The sequence below is a fragment of the Anabrus simplex genome, chromosome 1, assembly GCF_040414725.1.
Source record: "Anabrus simplex isolate iqAnaSimp1 chromosome 1, ASM4041472v1, whole genome shotgun sequence".
NCBI classification, from domain to species: Eukaryota; Metazoa; Arthropoda; class Insecta; order Orthoptera; family Tettigoniidae; genus Anabrus; species Anabrus simplex.
Genome location: NC_090265.1, coordinates 793,057,310 through 793,081,338, shown reverse-complemented (window position 1 = coordinate 793,081,338; position 24,029 = coordinate 793,057,310). Strand labels below are relative to the sequence as shown.

At 38.1% G+C, this 24,029-nt stretch overlaps 1 protein-coding gene across 1 annotated transcript in view; it reads right to left on the bottom strand.

The window, feature by feature from the left end:
• LOC136857536 (uncharacterized protein CG7065) overlaps nucleotides 1-24,029 on the bottom strand; it is a 400,740-nt gene that overhangs the window by 258,540 nt on the left and 118,171 nt on the right. The window contains exons 7-9 of the mRNA XM_067136265.2: nucleotides 17,284-17,360; nucleotides 4,357-4,393; nucleotides 1,215-1,279 (exon numbers count right to left, since the gene is read on the bottom strand). Of these exons, the coding sequence (XP_066992366.2) occupies nucleotides 1,215-1,279; nucleotides 4,357-4,393; nucleotides 17,284-17,360 (179 nt within the window). The remainder of the gene's footprint in view (nucleotides 1-1,214; nucleotides 1,280-4,356; nucleotides 4,394-17,283; nucleotides 17,361-24,029) is intronic.

Below are 24,029 nucleotides of genomic sequence, written 5' to 3'. Positions count from 1 at the left end.
ATGAAGATCGGATTTGTTCTAGCGATAAATAGCAGCAAGCTATACCATCATAGGAGCAACATAATAATCATGCACATGGGATGAGACCATCTGAAAACCTAGCTGCAGGACACGAGACCTGGCATGACAGACACTGAACAGGCTTCGTACAAGTGTCACTAGGTCCAAGGCCACTCTGAAGAAATGGCAGTTTTCAACAGCATCTTCTGATCATTTATACCAGCATACACCTTCTCCAACCCAGTGCACGTTTTAAGATCTGATGACTGCTAACACCATAACAATTGCTGTTGCTCGCCACTGTGCAGGACATATTTGATTTTCATTATACTACAGTCTAGCCACCAGTTTTCTTGTACAAACTGTAAATGTATTATTTTATTGTATATATTGTATACTGTAAATAGTTTGTAAGTTTCCTTGCGATACTCTCGACGACAATGATGATGATGATGATGATGATGATGATGATGATGATGACTAGTTGATACCCGACATACACTGCTACACCTCAATAAATAAAAGTTTTTAAAAATTAATTCTACTTTATGCAATTTTGTTATTAACATTTTTCTTCATTTTTTTGGTTGTTTTGTTATTTATATTTTTCATATTACATTTACCTGTAATTTAATTTACAAAACAAAGAAATCATTACTGTAAATATGTTCTATTTTTTAGATTCCTATGCCTATTAACTTGATCAAACTATTTTTACAACGTATTTGCTTACATAAAAGGCAATTTATTTGCATGATTCATGATGTTCATTGCAACGCCAGTGGATACATGACATTCGTTGTTTTTCCATGTGGTGCAAAAATGAACAGATTCCTCGCCAATGAGTTGCCTAGTTAGATGAAAGTACATCTCAAACATGGCATGTTAGATTGCTATTTCCAAATAACAGGCAATGAGTTGCCTAGTTACATGAACCTCCTAGGAAAAAAAAAAAAGGCACTTCAAAAAACATGGCAGCATAGCATTTGCCCAGTATCAAAATGGAAAGCCAGGGACAAGTTTGCCGACTTTGGTACTTGAACCCACCATCTCCTGAATGCCAACTCACAGTTACATAATGCGAACTGCACAGCAAACTTGCAAACAAAGTAGCTTCTAATTAATTAATGCCACAGAATCATAACCTATTTCAGGCATACTCGTTTTATTTTTAAATATTTCTTTATTAATTGAACCCAAATAGACGTACTTACTTCCAACAGGTGCAGGGTAGGCAACTGGCTGCACCTGAATCTGAGCTCCATGATGGGTCACTACTCTGTTAAGAAATGCACACAATATCATATTAGCAGTATTAGAAATATTATATTGGAAAGGTAAGCAAGTAAAATTGTAAACAATAACAAAAACTCAATCGTAGTCACAAATCCTAGATGTTTTTTCACAAGAGTTTAATCTATGATGTAAACAAGGTATGTCCACGCCTCCACCAAAGAAAGAGTTGTGATTCGCTGAGCGTGTAGTATCAACCTCCGCCCAGTCAACGTCTCGTGTTCGGACTACAGTGCTGCGCATATGTCCTAAAATAGACGAGGAACAGATTTTGAGCTGTGTGAAACTAAACGGAGGGGTTTGAAGGGAGATCTACTGCTGAAGATTAGGGCCTACATTATTTATTTACTTATTTATTCATTTCTGAATATTAAAGAAAGCTATCGTAGGCTAGAGCACAAAATTACACACGTAGGAAGGTTTATCTCAGGACAGCTGTTTGAAATGTCTGACCGTTCGACTGTAACTTAATAATGTCAGACAGAACTGTTGATAATTCTGTAACCACATCTATCGAAAAGAAACAACTCAAAAAGACAAGAAACACAGGCAGTTGTGGTCTTAACAAAGTTACTGTATATGCTTACCTTTCTTAGTTGTCCTGCAGGGGCTCAATTCCTTCCATATCACACGATGTATCCCCTTCATTCTCATTACTGTCACTGTTTGATGAGTCGCTGCTACTCTGGCCGCTACCAGTGATGATAAATCTCTCGATAACTTCATCTGTTAGGCCGCCTACCTCCCACATCTGGTCTTGCTTCTTTCGTTGCGTTTCCAATGCAGCCCTTCCAGTTATCTGCGGTCACATTTTCAAGGGCAGTGTAAAGTAGAGCTCATATGTCTAGTAGCTTGAAGGTCGTGTTGTTTCTCGCAACATAACCCTTCACTTGACTCCATATCTGTTCAATGGGATTGAGAGTGCAATGGTAAGGTGGAAGTCTTAGAACACAGTGGCCCGCTTTCTGTGCTCTTTCGTCGCAGATGTATTTGTCATACTGGTCTCGCACTGACCTCACCCGTTCAAGGAGTTCTGCTTTGACCATATCAGCCTTGTATTCTAGTTGGTGACTGTTGAGCCAAGCAATGATCTGGTCTTTCCGCATTGCCATTGTAGGGATTCGTTCCACTTGCACAGAATGGCCAGATACATTGTCCATTACAATCATGCTCCCAGGTTCGAGTTTCAGTAGGATAGACGAAAACCACTATAAAAAGACATCACCTGTCATTTCTTCATGATACACCCGTGTCGTTTTAGATTCAAACACGAGAGCTCCACCTTCCATGAAACCAGAGTCACTACCTATATAAACAATGATAAGTCTTCTACCTTTCCCAGTCGGCTGCTTCAGGCCAGCTGAAAGTCCAGAAACAGAGGCCTGTTTCTTAGATTTAACAGTGGAATCAACCCATACGTTCGAAGTTACGTGTCCTTCATTAAGCCATGTTTCATCCAAGTAATAAATTTTGCAACCTTCTGCATGATCTTTCCTAATTTCACGCAAATACATCTGTCTCCACAATACAATATCCTTCCTATCCATTAACACAGGTTTACGCTCTCTTTTAACAAACTGGAACCCTATGTCCCTTAAAAGTCTGTATAATGTAGCTAAACTGAAGGTGGGCAAAGTTTTATCTTTATTCACACTGTCTAATACCTTGCGTAAAGTAGGTGGTCCATTCTGAAAAAAGAATTCATGAATTTTCCTTCTAATACCACTTTTGACGATATCATCGTACTTCTCAACTCTTTGAGGTCGTTTACATTCCTTTCCCGGCGTTGTTAATGTCCCTGTCATTCTAAACTGTGTCCGCATGTTATGAACCGAACCGACAAACCACACAACTCTGTACTTAGTTTCTCTACCTCTTTTACGGCTAAACCTGGATTATGTTCACTTACTTTATTAAAAACATTCACAGCGCACTGCCTATGGTCACTTCTGAGCAGTTTTCCTCTTGTGTGCTTCACTACACTCGATGGTCCTACCTCTTGCTCCATTTCTCTCACTATGAATACTGACACTGACTGCTGCTGCAAGATGCAACACCTCATCTCTGCGCTGTGCAGCATGGAACTTTCACTCACTACCAGAAGACTTCCTGTATTGCACCACGCCTTGTAACTTCATTTCTCCTTATTTAAATCACTTCAAAAAAAAAAACACACACCAGTATATATGACAACCATATTTTAATTTGATGTAAATGTAATAAACTAAAATGAAATTAAATTAATGCGACGTACTACTTTTCTTCGAGCTCGCATACAGTCGAGTGAATGCGACGATTGCTTCTCCTTCAACTACGTACAACGTGCAAAGCCTATTTGTTTACGTCAGGATTAAACTCTCGTGAAAAATCATATAGCTTCCTTGAGTGTTATCCCACCCTAAAAATCTTGCATGTTAAAATGCTTTGAATTCCTTCCACTTATACGAGAAATTCTATGTTGAGATATACACTTTAAACTGCCCAGTACATAGCCCACACCTCATTCTCACTGAGATGTATGGGATATGCTTGGGAAAATGTCCAATGTTGATATTTTAAACCCTGAATGAAATGGGACCAACACTATTGGAGGAGTGGAGGATGTGCTTCCCCCTTGAAATGTACCAGGTCCTTGTGGGTAGCATGCTACAGCATAAAAGTCACTCATTGCTGCTAGGGGCTGGAAACATACAATATTAATGAGAGGAATATGATCAGGGACAGCAAGAGAATGTTCAGCTGCAAGATTGTGAATGAAAATAAGGCAAGTATCCCTTTAATTCTATTCAGTAAAATTCACTGAAATTGCAAAAATTTCTAACTTTTTAAAAAATGTCATAACATTTTGTAAAATGAATTTAACACCAAACTTTGATGGTAAGAATAATGTGCACGAGGCACAGTCAATGTGATGCAATTGTAATCAATAAAAGATTTCAAGTAAATAAATACATTTTCAAAATTTGAAATGATCCACCTTTTGGCCGGTAGGTGTATATACATATAAAAAAATAGACATCCAACAAAGTGCCTCTTTCCAGAATAGAGTACAAAGTTTCTTACCTTCGGCTAGGATCTTCAAAGCCTGGATGATATACACCTGAAAGTAAAATTATACAATATAAATAGCAACAGTTAAAACAACAAATACTGAAAATTCTGTTCTTGTAGAACATTAGATATACCAGGAAAAAAAAAAAAAAAGTTCACACAATAGACTTTCCATGATGGAACCCCATATTCATGTGGACAGGAGAGAGTCCACACCCCCTTTTCATTCAGTAAAATCCTTCAATTCAATAAGTACATTATTTCTTATCACATACTGTATATAGTATTTAAAACAAAGTCAGATGTTTTTCCAAAGTATTCAGTAAAGATTTGCAGTGAACAAAATGCAAGAATAATCAAATGTTATATATAACCTAGCAATGGAGTATAATATGTGAAGCAAATATGCAGGGATATAACATTATCAGAACAGAGGGTGATTACCTCCTGTCTAATCTAAAGGATAGATGACGACAGCCTGAATGATATTCTCAGCACTCACTTTAAAATGGGCAGTGCTTTTGGCAAATCTACATCTCACTGGAGCAACTAACTATAAATAATACTATAACTTAAAAGCACTCCCTTCTTAACAAAATAACCAATGTACTCTTTTTTTTTTTTTTTTTTTACCGTGCACAAACTTATGGTTAATTTCCACAGATGGTATGGGAAGAGTGCGCAACAGAAATAGGAGATAAGGATAAATATGAAAACACATAAGGACAACGACATTCTCCACATCTTCCCACACCACGGTCTTCAAATAGAGAATAATAATAATAATAATAATAATAATAATAATAATAATAATATTGGCTTTACGTCCTACTAACTACTTTAACGGTGTTCAGAGACCAAGAGGTGCCGGAATTTTGTCCGGCAGGAGTTATTTTACGTGCCAATAAACCTACTAACACAAGGCTGGCAGATTTAACCACCTTCAAATACCACCGGGACTGAGCCAGGATCGAACTTGGACAAGCTGGGATCAGAAGGCCAGCATCTCAACCAACCGAGCCACTCAGCCCAGCGTTCAAATACAGACACATGTCCATTTGAGTTTTCATGTTTGTTACTGCCTTCTCTTTCTTTTGTCAAAATATCATTCCTACAAAACACATTGAACTAAATTTTGGAAACACTCTTATCTACAACATTAAAATGGAATTACCAAGAGTGGAGCGCTTTCCACGTTCATCATGTAACGGTATTTTAAAATTGGAATTACTGTAAACCATGTCCACCTCAACATTTTAGCAGAGCTATACAGATCTTACTCTGTGTTGTGCAGCAAACCTGATTGGTGTATCCCCCCCTCTCTTCCTATTACTAACGGGAGGCTCGATGCCCTTGTGCTCAGTTGGAGAAGCCATTTTGTAGTCTACTTCTGATTTTCGTGGTAGACACGTTATGCAGGCTCCAATATATTTCCGGGGCTTATCCGGTTCCCATCCCTTTTGAGAGGGAAGCTTTGTAAGTGCCGTTTTAACTTAACTTCTTCTACCTTCTGATCGTGTTCTGTAACGTAATTTGACCTTGCATGTTTATTTTGGTTCTGATCTTGGGTTCTCCATTCCGACCTTTGTCAGGTATTACCGTCATTCTCGTTAGTATCTGGGAGCAGATCTTATCATTAGTTCATTACTGACCTTGCTTTCTAAATCCCATTATTCTTCTGGTTTCGGGTTTAATTTATTTCTTGTGGTCAGTAATCTTGTTTCGGTCCTTCTGTTATGAAGGCTATCAACTTATGCTTTTCCATTTGTAATTCTGTATCCGTTGGTATTTTTCCAACGTCTAGTTTTTATTAATGTGTCATATATGTACTATTTGTGTAGTATTATAATTAATGGGACATTATTGGCCATTTTCCTAAATTCCATTATTTTACCTTGTCGTTTTCAATTACCGGTGGCCAATAACTGAAGGCTAACATTTTTTATATTCCCCCTCAGTAGTTCTGTATCATTCACCTTGTGGTGGTAATTAGGTAATGACGAACTGCCGTTAATTATGTATTGACAAAAATGAAACTCATCATTATTACGGTGATTTGTCACATGTTTTCATTGCCTGATATTTTTTCTCGTCGTCTTGGTGACCTTTACTGTGGCATTTTTTGTTTTTGCGAAGTGAGACTTGAGTCTGATTTTGCTGAGACCGAGAGAACGTTACTGACTGACTCGACTTGACCTTGGTTTAGAAGTGTCGGTGGTGATATTTACTGATCTTACTATTTATTCACCACTTCATTGGATGATTAATTATGCCATCCATTATCTGATTCTCCTGCATTTTAATTAGAAATTTATTGGATTAACACATTGACTACCAGCTCCTCAGCAGGTGATTTAACCTCCAGCCCAGCCTTTTAAAATCCCCTAATCTTTATAGTGCACTATTTTACATAAATGTTACTCTATGAAAACTGGTAGCTGACCATTTCAAGAATCGGCCTAATTTTGTATAGCCTATCTGGATTCGCCTCACAATGACTGCTGTCGCTAAAGTGCAAGAATGACAATATGTTTTCGAACTGGGTTCGTGCCACAGTTTTCGAAAATACCAGCGAGCCTAATATAGTGTCCTCTGTCCAGTACATTTTCAGATCTGGTTTTTGAATTATTCTAGTTACAAACATTAGTCCTAAAAACCTTTTCAATTCATTTATGTCAACCGGTTTCCACGTCTGAAAAATAGAATATTTAGTGAATGGAGTGAATGGACGTGGTGCTGCACAAATAACGTGTACCACGTAAAGGAATGTCTTATGGCATACATATTCAAGGAAATCAGTCATTTCCAAATAAATTGACAAACTTGTTTGCAGGCGGGCAATAAGATGGATGCGTATCGGCTATCTGAATGTGCTGAATTTCACTTTGCCCAGAGTCTGGTATATCATCATCGGAATTGCTCTTGCTATCACTGAAATCAGGGATGAATTTGTCACCAGAATCATCGTTCAGTAGTATATCTTCAATTTCCTCACTTCGTATACTGTGTTTATAACTCGTCATGATATCGCGACACAACAACTCACTTCATTACACACCCTCACAAGAATACCATGACTGGCTTAGGTCCATGTTTACTCAATGAAAAAAAGAAAGCATTGGAATGTACCCTCTGTTCAGGTAGTCAGGGTGAGGGACTGTTCATTTATGTGCCATCTATGGCTTTCAACACGAACGACGACTTCATACAAATTTAGCACTAAATTTGAAACATTTACATCACGCGACCTTAAACGCCTTAACTCAGATATGGTCCCGCACATAGGCTACTCTTAAACACTTTAAGGCGTCTACGGGAGTGAATGTGTTAAGATGAGATTTCACCTTGACTTGAGCTTGATGATAAAGTGCGGTGGTGACATTTGCTCTACCTTGCTCCATGTTCGGTTGTGAGCACTCTTTCTACTTCATTGGTACTTTGATTTTATTTTATCTAACCTTGCCCTCTGTTTATACTCAATTAATTTCAACTTCTCTTCTACTTAATTTGGTTTTGGAATGATCTCTGTTTGAGTCCCTTGTGCGGTGGATTTTCATGTGTATTATTTTTGAGGGCATTTACTTCTAGATTACTGTTCCCCGATAACTTTAATATATTATGTTCTTGTGTTAACACCCTACTAAAGTATCAGTTTCATTTTTCTGCATTTGTCTCTGTCAGTTAATTTTATTGTTAAACTATCAGTTCCTTTCTTCTTCCTTTTAGGCTATTCATTCAAAAGAACAATTAATTATTTTTCGATCCATAAAGGACATTTGTAAAACTGTTATATTGTTGTTATTAAATTTTAATATAGTAAAACATCGTTAATTCGAAGTCGTTGGGACGCAAAAATCGGACTTCACCGGGCGAGTTGGCTGTGCGCGTAGAGGCGCGCGGCTGTGAGCTTGCATCCGAGAGACAGTAGGTTCGAATCCCACTATCGGCAGCCCTGAAGATGGTTTTCCGTGGTTTCCCATTTTCACATCAGGCAAATGCTGGGGCTGTACCTTAATTAAGGCCATGGCCGCTTCCTTCCAACTCCTAGGCCTTTCCTATCCCATCGTCGCCATAAGACCTATCTGTGTCGGTGCGACGTAAAGCCCCTAGCAAAAAATAAAAAAATAAAAATAAAAATCGGACTTTGAATTACGTGATTTCGAATTAACCGCTAATTCGCAATTCAGAAGTACCAACCCTTGCCGCGTTACAAAATATTCTAAGGCCCGTTACTGCATGCAGTTAACCTCGATTCACAGTTTATACCTTTCAAATGCCATGAAAAAAGAACTGTTTCCAAAATGTATCCAAGAAGGTGCATTTACAATATTCAAATAATGCACTCGGATATCTCACTGGTAAACATAACCTCAAGCAACGAAAGAAATTTAAAAAAAGTACGACTCAAAGACGAGGAGAAATCTATACTGGCTCCCATGTGCAAGTGCTTTATTAATTGGATTACTATACTGTATGCATTTTAGATGCCTTGTATTTACACAAAAAGTACCCGATGCCCTTAAAATAGAACTTTCCTATGACTCTATCCTTGTACGATTTCCCGCACTTCTCTCGTACTTCAGAAATGTACACACTTGCCGCGTCACAAAGTATTCTAAAACCCATTAACACATGCAATCACCTTGATTCACAGTTTAAACCTTTCAAATGCCATGGAAAAAACTATTTCCGAAATGTACCCGACAAGGTGCATTTACAATGTTCAAATAATGCACTTGGATAAATCACTGGCAAACATCACCTCACGCAACGAAAGAAAAAAAAAAAGAAAAAAATCGCACAATACAAAGACGAGGATAAATTATGCCGGTTCCCCTGTGCAAATGCATTCATTTTTGGATTTCTGTACTGTTTGCATTTTTGTACTGTTTGTACTGGCATGGAAAGCGCCCGAAACCCTTAAAACATTGTAGCTTATCGAACTTCCCTATGATGAGGGGATAAAGTATCTCGCGTCCATGTGCATTGCAATGCACTACTATGACTTCCATCCCTCACCCGTGTACGATTTCCCGGCTGGCAATTTATCCTATAAAACCATAAGACCATTTGGGCTCGTATTAAAATAAAGCAATGCAGTTTCAATGGCAATGACAATATTGTTCGGTGCCTACGAATTTATTATATGGGCCACGTTTTTTCGTCAACTGACGGCATCGCCAGTGTTCGCGGATTCTGTTTTCCCGCACACTGCCTGTTGCGTGATATTACGGCGTTCCTTAAAAGGTTGAATACAAAAGAATTCTGATTTCATTCAACTTAGCAATTATGAAGCGCACTGTAGACCCACCGAAGTGTGTGTAAGTGCGGAAAGCTACCCCTCCACATTCCAGAACGCGCGTTCTATTATGACGTGGAGAGGATAAATTTCGAGTTGAAATTACTCTGTAGCATACTCATCATCATCATCATCATCATCATCATCATCATTTCCCTTTACCCAGCTGTAGCCGGGTAGGGGCAAATATGGTTCCTCTCCACTTTCTTCGGTCTTTCCACCACTCCTCCTCCAACACTGTGTCGCAGTCCATGTTTCTTTCTATAATGCTGCGTTGGATAGTATCCTTCCATCTCAATCGTGGTCGTCCACGGCCTCTCCTTCCTTGCATTTGCATTTCCATCACCTTTTTTGGCATTCTTTCGTCGCTCATTCGCTTTATGTGCCCAAACCATCTTAGTCGGCTCTTCTCTATTCTATCATTCATTTTTTCCACTCCAATTTCTTCCCGGATTTTCTCATTCCTTATTTTGTCTCTTCTACTCTTCTGTATCATACTCCTCAAGAATTTCATTTCGGCTGCCTGTATTCAACTCTCATCCTTCTTTGTCACTGTCCAAGTTTCTGCTCCGTGAGTTGTTATGGGTACGTAATACATCTTGTACATAGTATCCTTTGCTTCCATTGGCACATCTTTGTCCCATAACATATTTCTTACACTATGATAGAAACAACTTCCAGCTTGAATCCTTTTACTAATCTCAGCATCCAGTCGAGCATTGTCCATTAATTCACTCCCCAGATATTTAAACGTTTCCACTACTTCCAGGGGCTTGTCTGCAAGTCTAATCTGACCTTTCCCTTCTTTCTCCCCTCTAATCATAACAAGAGTTTTACTCTTTTCTACACTTATTTTCAATCCACATTCTTCAATCTTCCCATTCACCACATTCAACTGTTCTTGAACCTTCCTGTCGTCTTCTCCCCAAATCACAATATCATCTGCAAATAACATCATGTTCATTTCTCTTCCTCCATATGCTGCTTTTGCTGTTCTCATGATGTCATCCATTAATATTTTAAACAGGATTGGTGATAGAACACTTCCCTGTCTCAGCCCACTAGTTATTTTGAACCAACTTGTCCTGCCAACCTGTGTTTGCACGCAACTACAACATTCCTTATACAATGCCATGATCATTTTTATTAATCCCTGTCCAATTCCTTTTTGCACCAGACTGTCCCAAACTTTCGTCCTAGGGACACTGTCATATGCCTTTTCAATATCAATGAAAGTCATCACCATATCATTCCCGTACTCCCAATGCTTTTCCATTAGTTGTCTCATAATGAAAATAGGCTCTATTGTTGACCTTCCACTTCTGAAACCAAACTGATTTTCCTGTATCTGCTTCTCAACCCTCAACCTTATTCTACTTTCCAGTATCCTTTCCATTATCTTAGCAACATGGGATATTAGAGTAATTCCCCTGTAGTTCTTCAAAACTTTCTTATCACCTTTCTTGAAAATTGGGATGATTATTCCTTTTTGCCAATCCTCAGGGACCTCCTTATTCTCCCAGACATTCCTGAGAACCCGATATGTCCACTGCAGGCCTACAGCTCCAGCTGCCTTTATCATCTCCACTGAAATTTCATCTTCTTCTTCTTCTTCTTCTTTTATGACCACATAGGATCACTTTAGTCAGTCCGTCGTTCAGGTCTCTTTGAAGGGATTGTTCGGGCTTTGCGGTCCTCCCAGTACTTCTTCAGACGCTCCGATCTTCGTGCCCTTTCCTCAGTTGAAAATGTGCGTGTTGTTGGTTTGTTTTGTGTAAGGGTAAAGCGGAGGTTTGTATTCTTGAGTTTTGTATTCAATTTTATCTTATTTTTGGTGTCTTCTGTTGTAAGGCCTATTTCCTTCAGATCCTCTCTTACTTCTCTGATCCATTTACATCCTGTTGTGGTATTTTTTGAGACGAGATTGTGTTGTACTAGTTGTTTCAGAAGTCTCGAGTCCTGCATCCTCATGATATGTCCAAAGAATCCCAGTCTCCTCTTACGCATAGTATCTGTAATGGGTTCTAGCTCTTTGTACACGACTTTGTTAGGTATTAACCGCCACTGTCCATCTTTCTGATATTTTTTGTTGATACAGGTTCTTCCAATCCTCCTTTCAATTTTCTGAAGTCTGTCAGTCTTTGATTGTTTATTCAGGTAAAAGAGTGTTTCTGCTGCATATGTAGCTTCCGGTTTTATAACTGTGTTGTAGTGTTTTATTTTTGTATTTATTGATAGACATTTCTTTTTGTAGATATCCCATGTTAATTTTTGTGCTTTAGCTAATCTATTTGTTCTTACTTGGATTGAGATTTTTTCATTTAAGTTATGTGTTATTACTTCTCCAAGATATTTAAACTGAGTTACTATTTTGATTTTATTACCATTTATGGTGACTTCTTTTAGCTGTGTTGGTTTTTGGGGCATAATTTCTGTTTTTTCAAATGATATTTTGAGGCCAATTTTATTTGCAATGTTTTGAAGTTCTGATATCTGGGTTTTTGCTTCTTTTATGTCCACTGCTAGTAATGCTAAATCGTCAGCAAAACCCAGGCAATTTGTTTTGATTTTTCGGCCAATCTTTATTTTGGGGGGACATTTTCTAAACCATTCCCTCATTACCATTTCTAGAGCACAGTTAAATAATAGTGGTGAGAGCCCATCTCCCTGCCGTAGTCCAGTTTTAATTTCAAATGTCTCTGATGTTTCACCCCTAAACTTCACTTTTGACTTGGTATTGGTGAGAGTCAATTTTATCATGTTTATTAATTTGGGGTGTAGTCCAAGGTGTCTTAAAATTTTAAACAGAGATTCTCTATGGATGCAATCATAAGCTTTCTTGAAATCTACAAATGTTATCACCATATCTCTGTTTCTTCTCCTGTTATAGTCCATTATCAACTTAAGACTCATGATCTGATCAGGACAGCTCCTCCAGGGTCTGAAACCTCCTTGATATTCTCCTAGTTCTTTCTCAAGTTGTAAACTTATCCTATTAAGGATGATTATTGAAAATATTTTGTATGTTATGTCTAGGAGAGAGATTCCCCTGTAGTTATTAGGGTCGGTTTTGTCCCCTTTTTTGTGCAGAGGATGAATGAGGGCTGTTGTCCAGTGTTCTGGTAGTTCTTCTTTAATCCAGATAGAGACAAGTTGTTGATGGAGGGCAACTTTTGCTGAGGTTCCTGCATATTTCCAGATTTCCGCAAAGGTCTGATCTTCTCCTGGCGCTTTGTAGTTTTTTAATTTATTCAGAGCTTGGTAGACTTCCTTTATTGTGGGGGGATTGATGTTTTCTGGTGATGTTTTTATCGGGGTGTTGGTGTCCAAATGAAGGAGTTCTGTAGGTTCCTCACAATTTAAAAGCTTGTTGAAATGTTTAGCCAGAATTTCTGCATTGTCTTTATTGTTATGGGCCAGCTTACCATCTTCATCCTTCATCAGTAGGGTCGGGGGTTCATATTTTTGGAGCTGCTTTCTGAAGGTTTTGTAGTAGTCCCTTGATTTAGTTTTACTGAACTGTTCTTCAATTAACTGCAGGGTGTCCTTATGATGTTGTCTTTTTATTCTTCTTAAGACTTGGGTAGTTTCTTTTCTCTGTTTTACTAGCTTTTGATAGGATATTTCTGTCTTTTGGGACTGATGTAATAGCCATGCCTGATGTCTTTTCTCCACTGTTTCATCACATTCACTGTTCCACCATTGGTGTTTTTTACGTGGTTTAATTGGAGCTAGGTCTTCTGCAATTTGTTTAAGGTTGTGTACTAAGTCTTCAAGTTTGTCTGTGATTTTTATTTTTTCAGTTGCTTTCTGGTAATTTTTGTTGTTGATTAGCTGGGTAGGATCTATTTTTCTTTTAGTTTTAAGGGCTTGCTTTTGTTGTCTCCTCTGGGGAGTGAGTTTAATTTTAATTTTAACTACGTAGTGATCTGAACCTGTGTCTATTCCTCGGAGGACTTTGACGTTATAGATCTCTTTGTGGTGGTATTTGTCCATGCAGACGTGGTCCAGTTGCCATTCTCCTTTAGTGTAGTCAGGGTGTTTCCATGTTTTGAGTTTTTGAGGTTTCCTCTTAAAACATGTAGATTTTGAGATTAAATTATGGTTTCTACACAGGTCAACTAGTCTCTCTCCATTTTTATTTGTTTTCTTGTGTGCTGGCCATTTTCCGATGATGTCACGGTATTTTCTTTCTCTGCCTAGTTGAGCGTTGAAGTCGCCTATTAATAATTTTATATGGTGTTTGGGGATGTTATCTATAGTCTGGTCCAATAGGTCCCAAAATTCTCCTGTTTCCTCCTGGTCTTTTGAGGAGTTGTTTTTATCATTAGTGGGAGCATGGGCATTTATTATAGTATAGATTTTATTAGATGCCTTTAAGGTGAGCGTTGAGAGTCGTGGAGACTGTGATCTGAATTCTTGAACTGAGTTTATTATTTTAAGGCTGACCAAAAATCCTGTTCCAAATTGTGGGACATTCTTCATCACTCTCTTCCCGGGTATACCTTTATAAAGTCTGTACCCTTGAGATTCCAAGGCATCCTGGTCAGTGTTTCTAATTTCCTGTAATCCCATGATAAGAATTTTGTGTTGGTCCATTATGTCGTTGATCACTTTTAGTTTACCGGTTTGCATGAGTGAGTTTATGTTGTGTGTAGAGAAGTATGTTATCTGCTTTGGTTTGATTCTTGATTTTGTCTCATTCGTGTATGTAGTACTGGGGTATTTCCGTGCCTCCGACTTCACGGTATCTTTCAGGTGGCAGCCCACCGTATCCGAATGCTGCCTTCTCTGAACTCTTGGTTCAGCCGGTGGAGTATTCCTTAAAAGACCTTCCATGGTTGACTGTCAAGGTGTCACCTGTGTGGGACTAGGTCCCGAATTACAACTCTGGATGTGATCCAGTGAGGTGATAATGAGGCCGCTCCTCTGGAGTACAGACGCCTTGTGCAGCCGCCCCTAACCTGGAGAACAGACGCTGCATAATGGATTCCAGTGGCATTTCCTCTATTCCAGCATCTATTCCAGCAGTTTTTCCATTCTTCATCTTTCTTACTGCCATTTCAATTTCATTCATTGTAATTTCTTTATCCATTTCTTCGTCAACTAATTGCCTTTCCTGGTCGTCCATTGAATGACTGTCATCCGTTCTTATGTTCAGCAGCTTCTGAAAATACTCTCTCCATCTATTTCTTATTTCTTCTGGCTTTATTAAAATTATGCTACTTTCATCCTTCACAAATCTGGTGTTTACTTGATCTCTCTTTTTGTTTCTTAAGATACCATACAGTAATTTCTTGCTGCCCTGCGTATCATCTCTCAATTTCTGTGTGAATAAGGCCCAGCTTTTCCTCTTTTCTTCCTCCACTACTTTCTTGGCCAAATTCTTCGCCTCCACATATTTTCTTCTACTTTCTTCAGTCTTAGATGTTTTCCATGCTTTCCATGCCATTTTCTTTTCCATCACTTTAATCTTTACCCTATCATTCCACCAGTGTGTTTCTTTGTCTTTCACATTTCCTGATGTTCTACCACACACCTTTTCTGCACATCCAACCAGTGCTTCCTTAAATCTTTTCCATTCCTCTTCAACATTCCTCACCTCTGTCCTGGGTACCAAGGGTATTATTTCCCTTTGAAATTCTTCTTGTATGCTTTTCTCCTTCAACTTCCATACTTTAATTCTTTTCTCTCTTCTTAATTGGGGTTTTTCAATCTTTCCAACTTTCAATTTTCCTATCACAACTCTATGATCTCCACCAAAGGCTTCTTCAGGCATGGCTGTTACATCTACAAGGTTCTTCCGGTGTTCCTTCTCTATGATTATATAATCAATCATGGTCTTTGTTCGTCTGTCTCCCCAGCCATACCTTGTAATCTTCTGACTGTTGTTCTTCCTAAACCAGGTGTTTCCAACAATCATTTGATTCCTCATGCAAAAATCCACCAACAACTCGCCTTCTGGATTTACATTTCCATATCCAAAGGGCCCTACAACATCTTTCTTTCCTTGTCTTTCCATTCCAACTTGTGCATTTAGATCTCCCATCAATAGTACTTCCTTATCTTCTATCTGTCTCTCCACTTCCTCTAAGAAGTCCTCTAGATGTTCATCTATGCAACCAGTTTGTGGGGCCATTTTCAAACTGGAGTCTCATCATCATCATCCTATCGCTGACGTAGTTTGTATATTCCAGATATTCTTGGATTTCTCTTCTAAGTATGATGGCCACTGCATTTTTTGCTTCAGATCCTCCGCTGTAATACAGCCTGTATCCTTCTCTCAGAGGGATCTCCCCTGTACCCCTCTTCTTGGTCTCGCACAGTCCAAGTATGGCTATATCTTTTTCTAACATGAAGTCAACCAGTTCTTCTGTCTTTCCCGTCAGTGTCAGTACATTAACTGTTGCAATTTTGATGTAGTTTGGTGCTGGTTGCCCATTTTTCACAGTTCCCCCAGCACCTGAAGAGCTGCGCGTCGCTTTTAGCAGGGGACGCCCTAATCTTTTCCGAGGCACCATATCTGCTTTGTCCACATAGGCTATCGTTACGATGGGCTCGCCACACCCAAAGGCATTTTATACCTACTGCCAGGTTCAAAATTAGGCCGCCCCTAACATGGAGACAGACGCCTTTCGTAACCGCTCCTCTGGAGTACAGACGCTACAGGTATGCCCCTTCCGCCATCTCCGCCATACCGAAGTCCACCTTCTCCGCCGTAGATGCCGTTGAGGTCTTCACTCGTAACCCTGAGCTGGGACTCATACCATATGTTACACACCGGGTCAGTGTGCTCTGGGACTCACATAGGCAGGGGCGCCACTCCCTGGGTAGGGCTGCCTCCGAAGAGGGTCCCTACCTGCTACCTCTGTAGCATACTATTGTTTTAAAATGTAAAGGCAGTTTCGAATTAAAAGTCTGAATTTCGGTAATGAGGCCGACATTGTACTTCAAATTATGAATTATCTGTATTTCGAATTAAACAATTGAAATAACATGCAAAACTGTATCTCATCTTTCTGGAAATGAGAGCTTCTTCAAACTAGGCGGGATTCTGAATTAACCGATTTCGAATTATCGAGGTTCTACTGTATTTCTAAACTATGTCTTATCCTTTCATGATAACGGTTCTGAACTAATCTCTAAAATTTACTGTATTAATTCTGATATATTTTTTTAAAATCGTGGTCGCATTTATACTGGTCCATAATGAGCTCGGCCTCCACATATTTACCACTTTGAGGTAAGTTGCCTTTTATTACCTACTTCTTCCTGCATGTACTAATTTATTCCTGGGCCTTACTCGTTTACTGCTTGGGGTGTAGTGACAATGTACTGCAATTTAATGTTTGATTTTTCTGGTGTCACTATCTGTGTAAGTGCTCTGTGTGTGAGAATTTTAATCTTGCCTGATCTTAGAGCTTTGTGAGGCATTCCGTTATTGTGTTCATAATTACCTCTCACGTTACTGTGTATCTGTCTCCTCCCACTCTACTGTTTATTTTTATATAGTGTCACGTCATAATCAGCATATGGTTTATTCCACCAAGCTTGTTAACTGTTAAAGAGACATCCAAGTCTGAAATCCTCCTCTCCATTATACCCACTAAGTTACTGTTAATAAGAATACAAATACACACCTTGTTGCTCTGAAGGATACCTCTGCAAATCCTTGTTACTACTAACAGACTGAAGCAGAAATCCACCTGGAGGCTCTCTGTTGAAAAATACAACATATGTTAAGTACTTATAACCACTTGCTGAAAAACAAGGTCATTTTCTAGTAACAGCACTGAATCAAGAAACCCTCAACTTCTTGGGATTAAGGTTATATTATCCATAAGCTGCAACTTCCAAACCTTTTTATTTTATTGTATCACAGCACTAGAATCATGCTTTACAATGTGGAAGTAGTACAATTTCAATCATCAGTACACACTCTCTCTCAATTACTCCTTTACAGACACACAGAAAATATTATAGGCACTGAGAGAGCTCTCTCAAAGTGGGGTAATTTTGGGATAAGTTCCAATTTATTGAATAGAACTAAACCTAAGCTTCACACACATCAATGTAACAGACAGAATGTATCCGTGATGATGTTACAAACTTTCGGGGATGTGGAGGATGGCAAATGGACCAATTTGAGATAAGAAACCGTAGTCCGGAAATGTTGTATTCTTTAACATCTGTCCATTCTTAACAGACGCCAGAGTGTCGGAATTTCGTCTCGCAGTAGTTCTTTAACATTCCGGAAGCCAACCACATGGGGTTGTCACCTTTAAACACAGTTTATTTACATGTTTATTTATGATTGCCTGTTCTCATATTTGGCTGAAGATGATGCTCACCCCAGTGTCGAAACTAGTTCCAAGTGTACCATTTCATTGCCCTGATTATTTTATAACGCAATGTTAAAATCGTCATTTTTGCCATGAATAAAAATAAAGTTTCGTAAGTCAAGCGGCAGAAAATACGAGTTAGAATATACAGACAAGTGGAATCAAAGAAGCCGTAAATATGAGGTAAAATATACAGACAAACGGAATCCAAGAGGACGTGACATAGATAAATGCACTAATTTCAAATTGTTAAACCAACAGTAGGAACAATCAAACATTGCACTGAAATACGACATGAAGATTTTCAAGAAGCTACTTATGCGAAGAAAATAGCAAATTTTAAGAAGTGAATTCCAAAATTATCAAGAAAATCAGTTATAATACAAAATCATAACTCTATACTTCTCGTGTATATATATATATATATATATGATCCTACGTGAAATATTCACGAGATAAAGAAAATAACTGAGCGCATATTAGGATTGAATTAAAGATTGACGAGAATTTATTAGAGAAGACGTTAGAAAAAGTTAGAAAAACTCTAACTTAAAGCATTTTAACACAAAACAAGACAATATTTAAGCCACCATTTGTATCATTTAAACTACAGTAGCAAAACTTACGACGTCATATTCTACCTTTAAGAACATAGAGATAATACAAGAAGGCTTTGTAACTATAGTCCTCTCCGTGTAAGGACGTACCCTAAGGGTGCAACCTTACCCTTTCTCCCCTGTAATATTAAGATATTGATTTATGGTTACTTTTCTTGCTGTTGGGTCTTTTTCAGTGTCGGTAACCATACAGTTTAGGGACCCTACTTGCCGATACGACGTCTTACATTTACCGTTAATCTGGCACGTTGGCAACGTTCAATCACTGCTCTAGCGTGAAGTGCGTGTTGCCACCACATCGCCGTTAAAGTCACTAGTGATACATTTGCGAGAATATTTAAAGCATATTTTCTTTTTCTGTGGGATTGTAAATCTATTTGGCTAATACCAGGTAAGTAGGATTGTGGCATGTTTGGATAATGCATTTAATAACATAGTTTGTGTGAAATGATTAAAGTGCTCAAATACGTCAGTCTCATGTCTAGATCTACCGGTACATGAAATAACTCTTGCGGGACGAAATTTTGGCAGTAGAACTTATAACATTATTATTTTCAAATCCGCAGTGAACTTGAAAGCTGACCTAAATTCCGTTCACGGAGCTTGGCACATTAGTATTCCTATATGTTTCCTGATAAGCTTGAAGATATAACCAGCCTGCAGGCTGAAAATATGCCCAACAATCTCTCTCCTTACTGGTTAACGGTATTGAAGAGAGAAGGAAATATTCGCGCAAAAGAAAGGGAAGTCATTGGATGTCTGGAACTTTCGAAAATCACACTGCAAAGACTTATTAAATAAATTGCATCGTTTAACACGCCCCTCTTTTCAAGAATATGGTTATAGTACGCCTACTGTATGTCAAAATAAAGACAGATAATTTAAGTGAGAAAGTGTGTTTATTTCCTTAATTCCTCATTGAGGAGATATTCATAATTATCTTGATTTTATTTCATCTTATCTTTTATCATTTACTAGGGTAGGGAAACATTCATTATCAGTGTTTACATTGAGGTTAGTTTGTTATGGTTATGTCTGATGATTTTAATATGTAACCAGGCAGGTTGGCAGCAGTGATCAGCCATTACAAAAAAGAGAAAAGAAGAGCATCGGGCGGCGATATTTACTTTCTGGGGTATTTCCTTACGTGGCAATTACTATAGGAAGATCATGAAATTAATTATGTTTTTGAATATGTTTCTTATGCTGTCTATGAAAACGTCGTGATGGCCTGCTAGACTGGAGATGGGGTTGACGACTGGCGGAAATCCAACCGACTCTTCCCGAGAGCACAAGTACCGCGACACGGAGATGGCACAACTATAATCCAGGGATGATCGTCCCATTGGAAGACGAAATAACAACTACCCCAGCCCAAAAACACAGGTAGAATAAGATAAGTTTCACGATTTCTATTCAAAATTAGTTATATTTATATTTTCTAGTAGTAAATTGTTGATTATGTTGTTATGAGGGTTAGGTCGATATATCTTCGAGTTAAGTGACTTAAATATGTAGTTTCAACGCGAGTCTATTGATAGTGATGTTTAAATTAATGTTGTAGGCAGACTTCTGAAACATAAAAACACACCCATGTGTAGGGCCAATAAAGTGTTATGCTAACAGTTTTCGGTTTTATTTTCAAAGAGTTATGCCATAAATAATATGATCTGATGTATTTGAAGTGCAAAATTGGTGCATATCGAATTGTAGGTTACCAAGATCATAAACAATGTCAACTTATTGCCAAATGTAAGTAAATATAGGTTAAATATGTGAGTATTTTGAAAAAAGAAGTGCATATTGACAGGAATGGTAGTTGATGATTCATAAAACATTAATTTTATTGAGATGTGGAATTATATGAGTTGAGCGTTACATTGAATAGATTAAATGATGTTTACATATGCAGCAAAAAGAGATATGATGGAAATATGAGGTAAGGAATGTGAGTGTTATGAATAATAAGTATTCATGGATATACTAGTTAAGGAATTATGATAAATACGATGACGTATGAGGAAAGAATTTTACTAAAGTTAATTAATGTTAATTTGTGTAACGCAGATATGGAGCAAGGTTATATTTGATGCTAGTAGCGACATGAAATATGGAATAACCTATAAAATGAGTTGGTGGCAATTTGATAAGGGACTTACAGATTAATAATAGAGTATGATCATCAAAAATAATTTCAAATAACCTATAATTAAGAACATGATGGCATCTTCAAAGAGAATTTCACATGTTATTTAATATTTAAACTGATTTAAGCTGAAACAGAAGGTTTTTGATGGTAGATATGATCTTAGTGTCTTCATAATGTTAGCTTATCGCTATTAATGAGTTACGAAGTTTCATATATGGTATCCATTGACTTCTTGCAACCATATGATTGAATTTATGAAGCGATACGACCTAAGTATAACCTGTTTGCAAACTTATTGAGACTATATTGGAGAATTTTACATATTTCTTAGGAAATATTGTGAATATGTCTAGCCATGATTAACAACATTTTTTTTTTTTTTTTTAATTAATATTATGATAGGTGTGCCTTTACTGGCAAGATGTAGTGTTTACAGCGCACTATGTCTTCTGGTATGGGCTAGAATAAATTTGTTACTTTCATTTACCTGTCTCAGTCTTATCCTTGGCTTTGACAATATGAAAGTGGCTGTGGTATGAGTGATGCTAGTAGTGCCATTCCTTATGCAGCCAGTCCCTGCTATGAATGGTGTGAAAATGTCGCTCATAGGGTCGGTTGGTGCACGCATTTCAGTGGACTTGGCAGACTGATATGCAATAGCAACTTCTGGCCCAGTGAGGAAAGCAACGGTAAACTACCTCACTCCTCATTTCCCTAGTAAGCCTCTTCAGTGACACCTAGGCAATCTATGACAGCTAATGGTGGACCTGTTGAGGATCCAACCAGCCTTCGGACTGAAAACCCAACATTATGATAGGTAGCCACTGAAAGCTATAGACGTGAAACATTTCTTATTCTGCGTATGTTTAATGATAAATTCAGTTGCGAACAACATAGACAGGTGAGATATTTTTCCCATAAAGAAACATTCTTGGATTTTTCATAAGAAAACTTGGTATTATGTTAAAGACTTGATATTTTGCTAGAACTTGGCAAATCTGTTAAAATCTAATATTTCATGAGAATTTGATAACTTTTAAGATTTTATTCCCAAAGAATTTAATTTAATTTTATTTTATTCTCATTATATCATTTCTACAATTTCAAGCTAGTTAATTGAAATGATTATTTCTGTAATGTCAACATAAAAAATTATACATTTTTATATTTTTATAAGAGGATGAGAAGATGAAGGAATGTAATTCATGCCAGGTCAGGATAACTTCCACTGAATAATTTCAATCCGCATAGAATTTTAGGAAAGGAATTATTTTTATCTATGAAGACGTGACCTTGGACAATGATAAAATAGGTGATGATTGATGACTGTGAACCGAAAGTTATGATAAAGATAATAACTTCAAGACAGTTCTTACTATGAAATACCAATGTATACACAAATGATATTGGAAAATGATTTAACTCATCTGGACATACTATATTATTTTGAATAAATGTTAGTAATTACGAATTTAATTTATTACTATTGTTATTTATAGATTATAAGATTATTTTAAGATAATTTCATATTTGACTATGTATAATTGAATTTAAAGTCGGTTATTTTTGATGTAATGATCCAATAGACGTACATATACTGAAAGATAGGAAAGGTGATTTCTCAGTCGGATTCACGTTAAAAAAATTTGGTATAACTTATTCCCCCGAGACGTTCTTCGTAGTTAGCGGTGGATTTTCTTGAACGCCAGCGTGTGGCTAATTGGAGGAAAGAAAACGAGTCCCCAATCAGGTTCAAGAAAATTTGCCGTCCAACTGGAGAGAGAGAGAGAGAGAGAGAGAGAGAGAGAGAGAGAGAGAGAGAGAGAGAGAGAGAGAGAGAGAGAGAGAGAGAGAGAGAGAGAGAGAGAGAGAGAGAGAGAGAGAGAGAGAGAGAGAGAGAGAGAGAGAGAGAGAGAGAGAGAGAGAGAGAGAGAGAGAGAGAGAGAGAGAGAGGAGAGAGAGAGAGAGAGAGAGAGAGAGAGAGAGAGAGAGAGAGAGAGAGAGAGAGAGAGAGAGAGAGAGAGAGAGAGAGAGAGAGAGAGAGAGAGAGAGAGAGGGAGGAGAGAGAGGAGAGAGAGAGAGAGAGAGAGAGAGAGAGAGAGAGATGAGAGAGAGAGAGAGAGAGAGAGAGAGAGAGAGAGAGAGAGAGAGAGAGAGAGAGAGAGAGAGAGAGAGAGAGAGAGAGAGAGAGAGAAGAGAGAGAACCCAATAACCTAGCGTGGCTCACAAGTAAATGTTACAACTTATTTAGTTTTAGTATTGAAAAGGTGGATTTTTTATTTTACTTATCTCAATAAGAGCCCTGTTCAGCCACGCACTCAAGCCTCCATAAACTTGAGACACCATTAACGTAATCACAATATTATTTCTACTTTTAGAACATTGCAATCTTCAAATCAATCTCGGCTCAATACGGACTTAAAAATGAAATTCTTAAATTTAAACCCAGTTCGTCACCCCTTATGCGGTCAAAAAACGAAGATTACCAAAACTTTTGATTGTAGGAACCTGGAATGATCGAACCCTACTTGATTTGAAAGACAATAAAATGAACATTGATACTGCTGCCTTAAGTGAAACCAGACTGTCCAGTGAAGGTAAACTTACAGAGTTCAGCTCAGGCTACACAATCTTCTGGAAGGGAAAAGATGAGGGAGAACACCATATTTATGGTGTTGGATTTGCTGTGAAGACCACATTGGTGAATGATTATCAGCTAACTCACACCGCTGTCAGCGAAAGAATTATGACACTCTGAAAGCCACTCTCTGAAACCAAATTGATTACACGCATCTCCGCATATGCTCTCACCCTGGATGCTGATGCAGAAGTTCTACTAGTTCTAGAACCTGCTGAGCACTACCATCACCAAAGTACCACCAAGAGACAAACTCTTACTACTTGGCAATTTCAACGAAAGAGTTGGTAAAGATCACCAATTATGGAGCAATGCGATGGGAAAATATGAACTTGGCAACTGTAATGCCAATGGTCTACTGCTCCTTGGTTTATGTGCTGAACATGAACTCATTATTACTAATAATCAGTTCCGCCTGCCTAATCACTACAAGACCACTTGGATGCATCCTCGCTCAAAGCACTGGCACATCCTTGATTATATCATCACTAGGCAATGTGATAAAAAAGATGTTCTTGTTACAAGAACTGCAAGAAACGTCGATGACTGCTGGACGGATCATAAGCTACTTTTTTGCCGGTTGAGAATCTCAATCTGTCACAAACCAAAAAGATCCATCCACAACCTGCCCAGAAAGAAA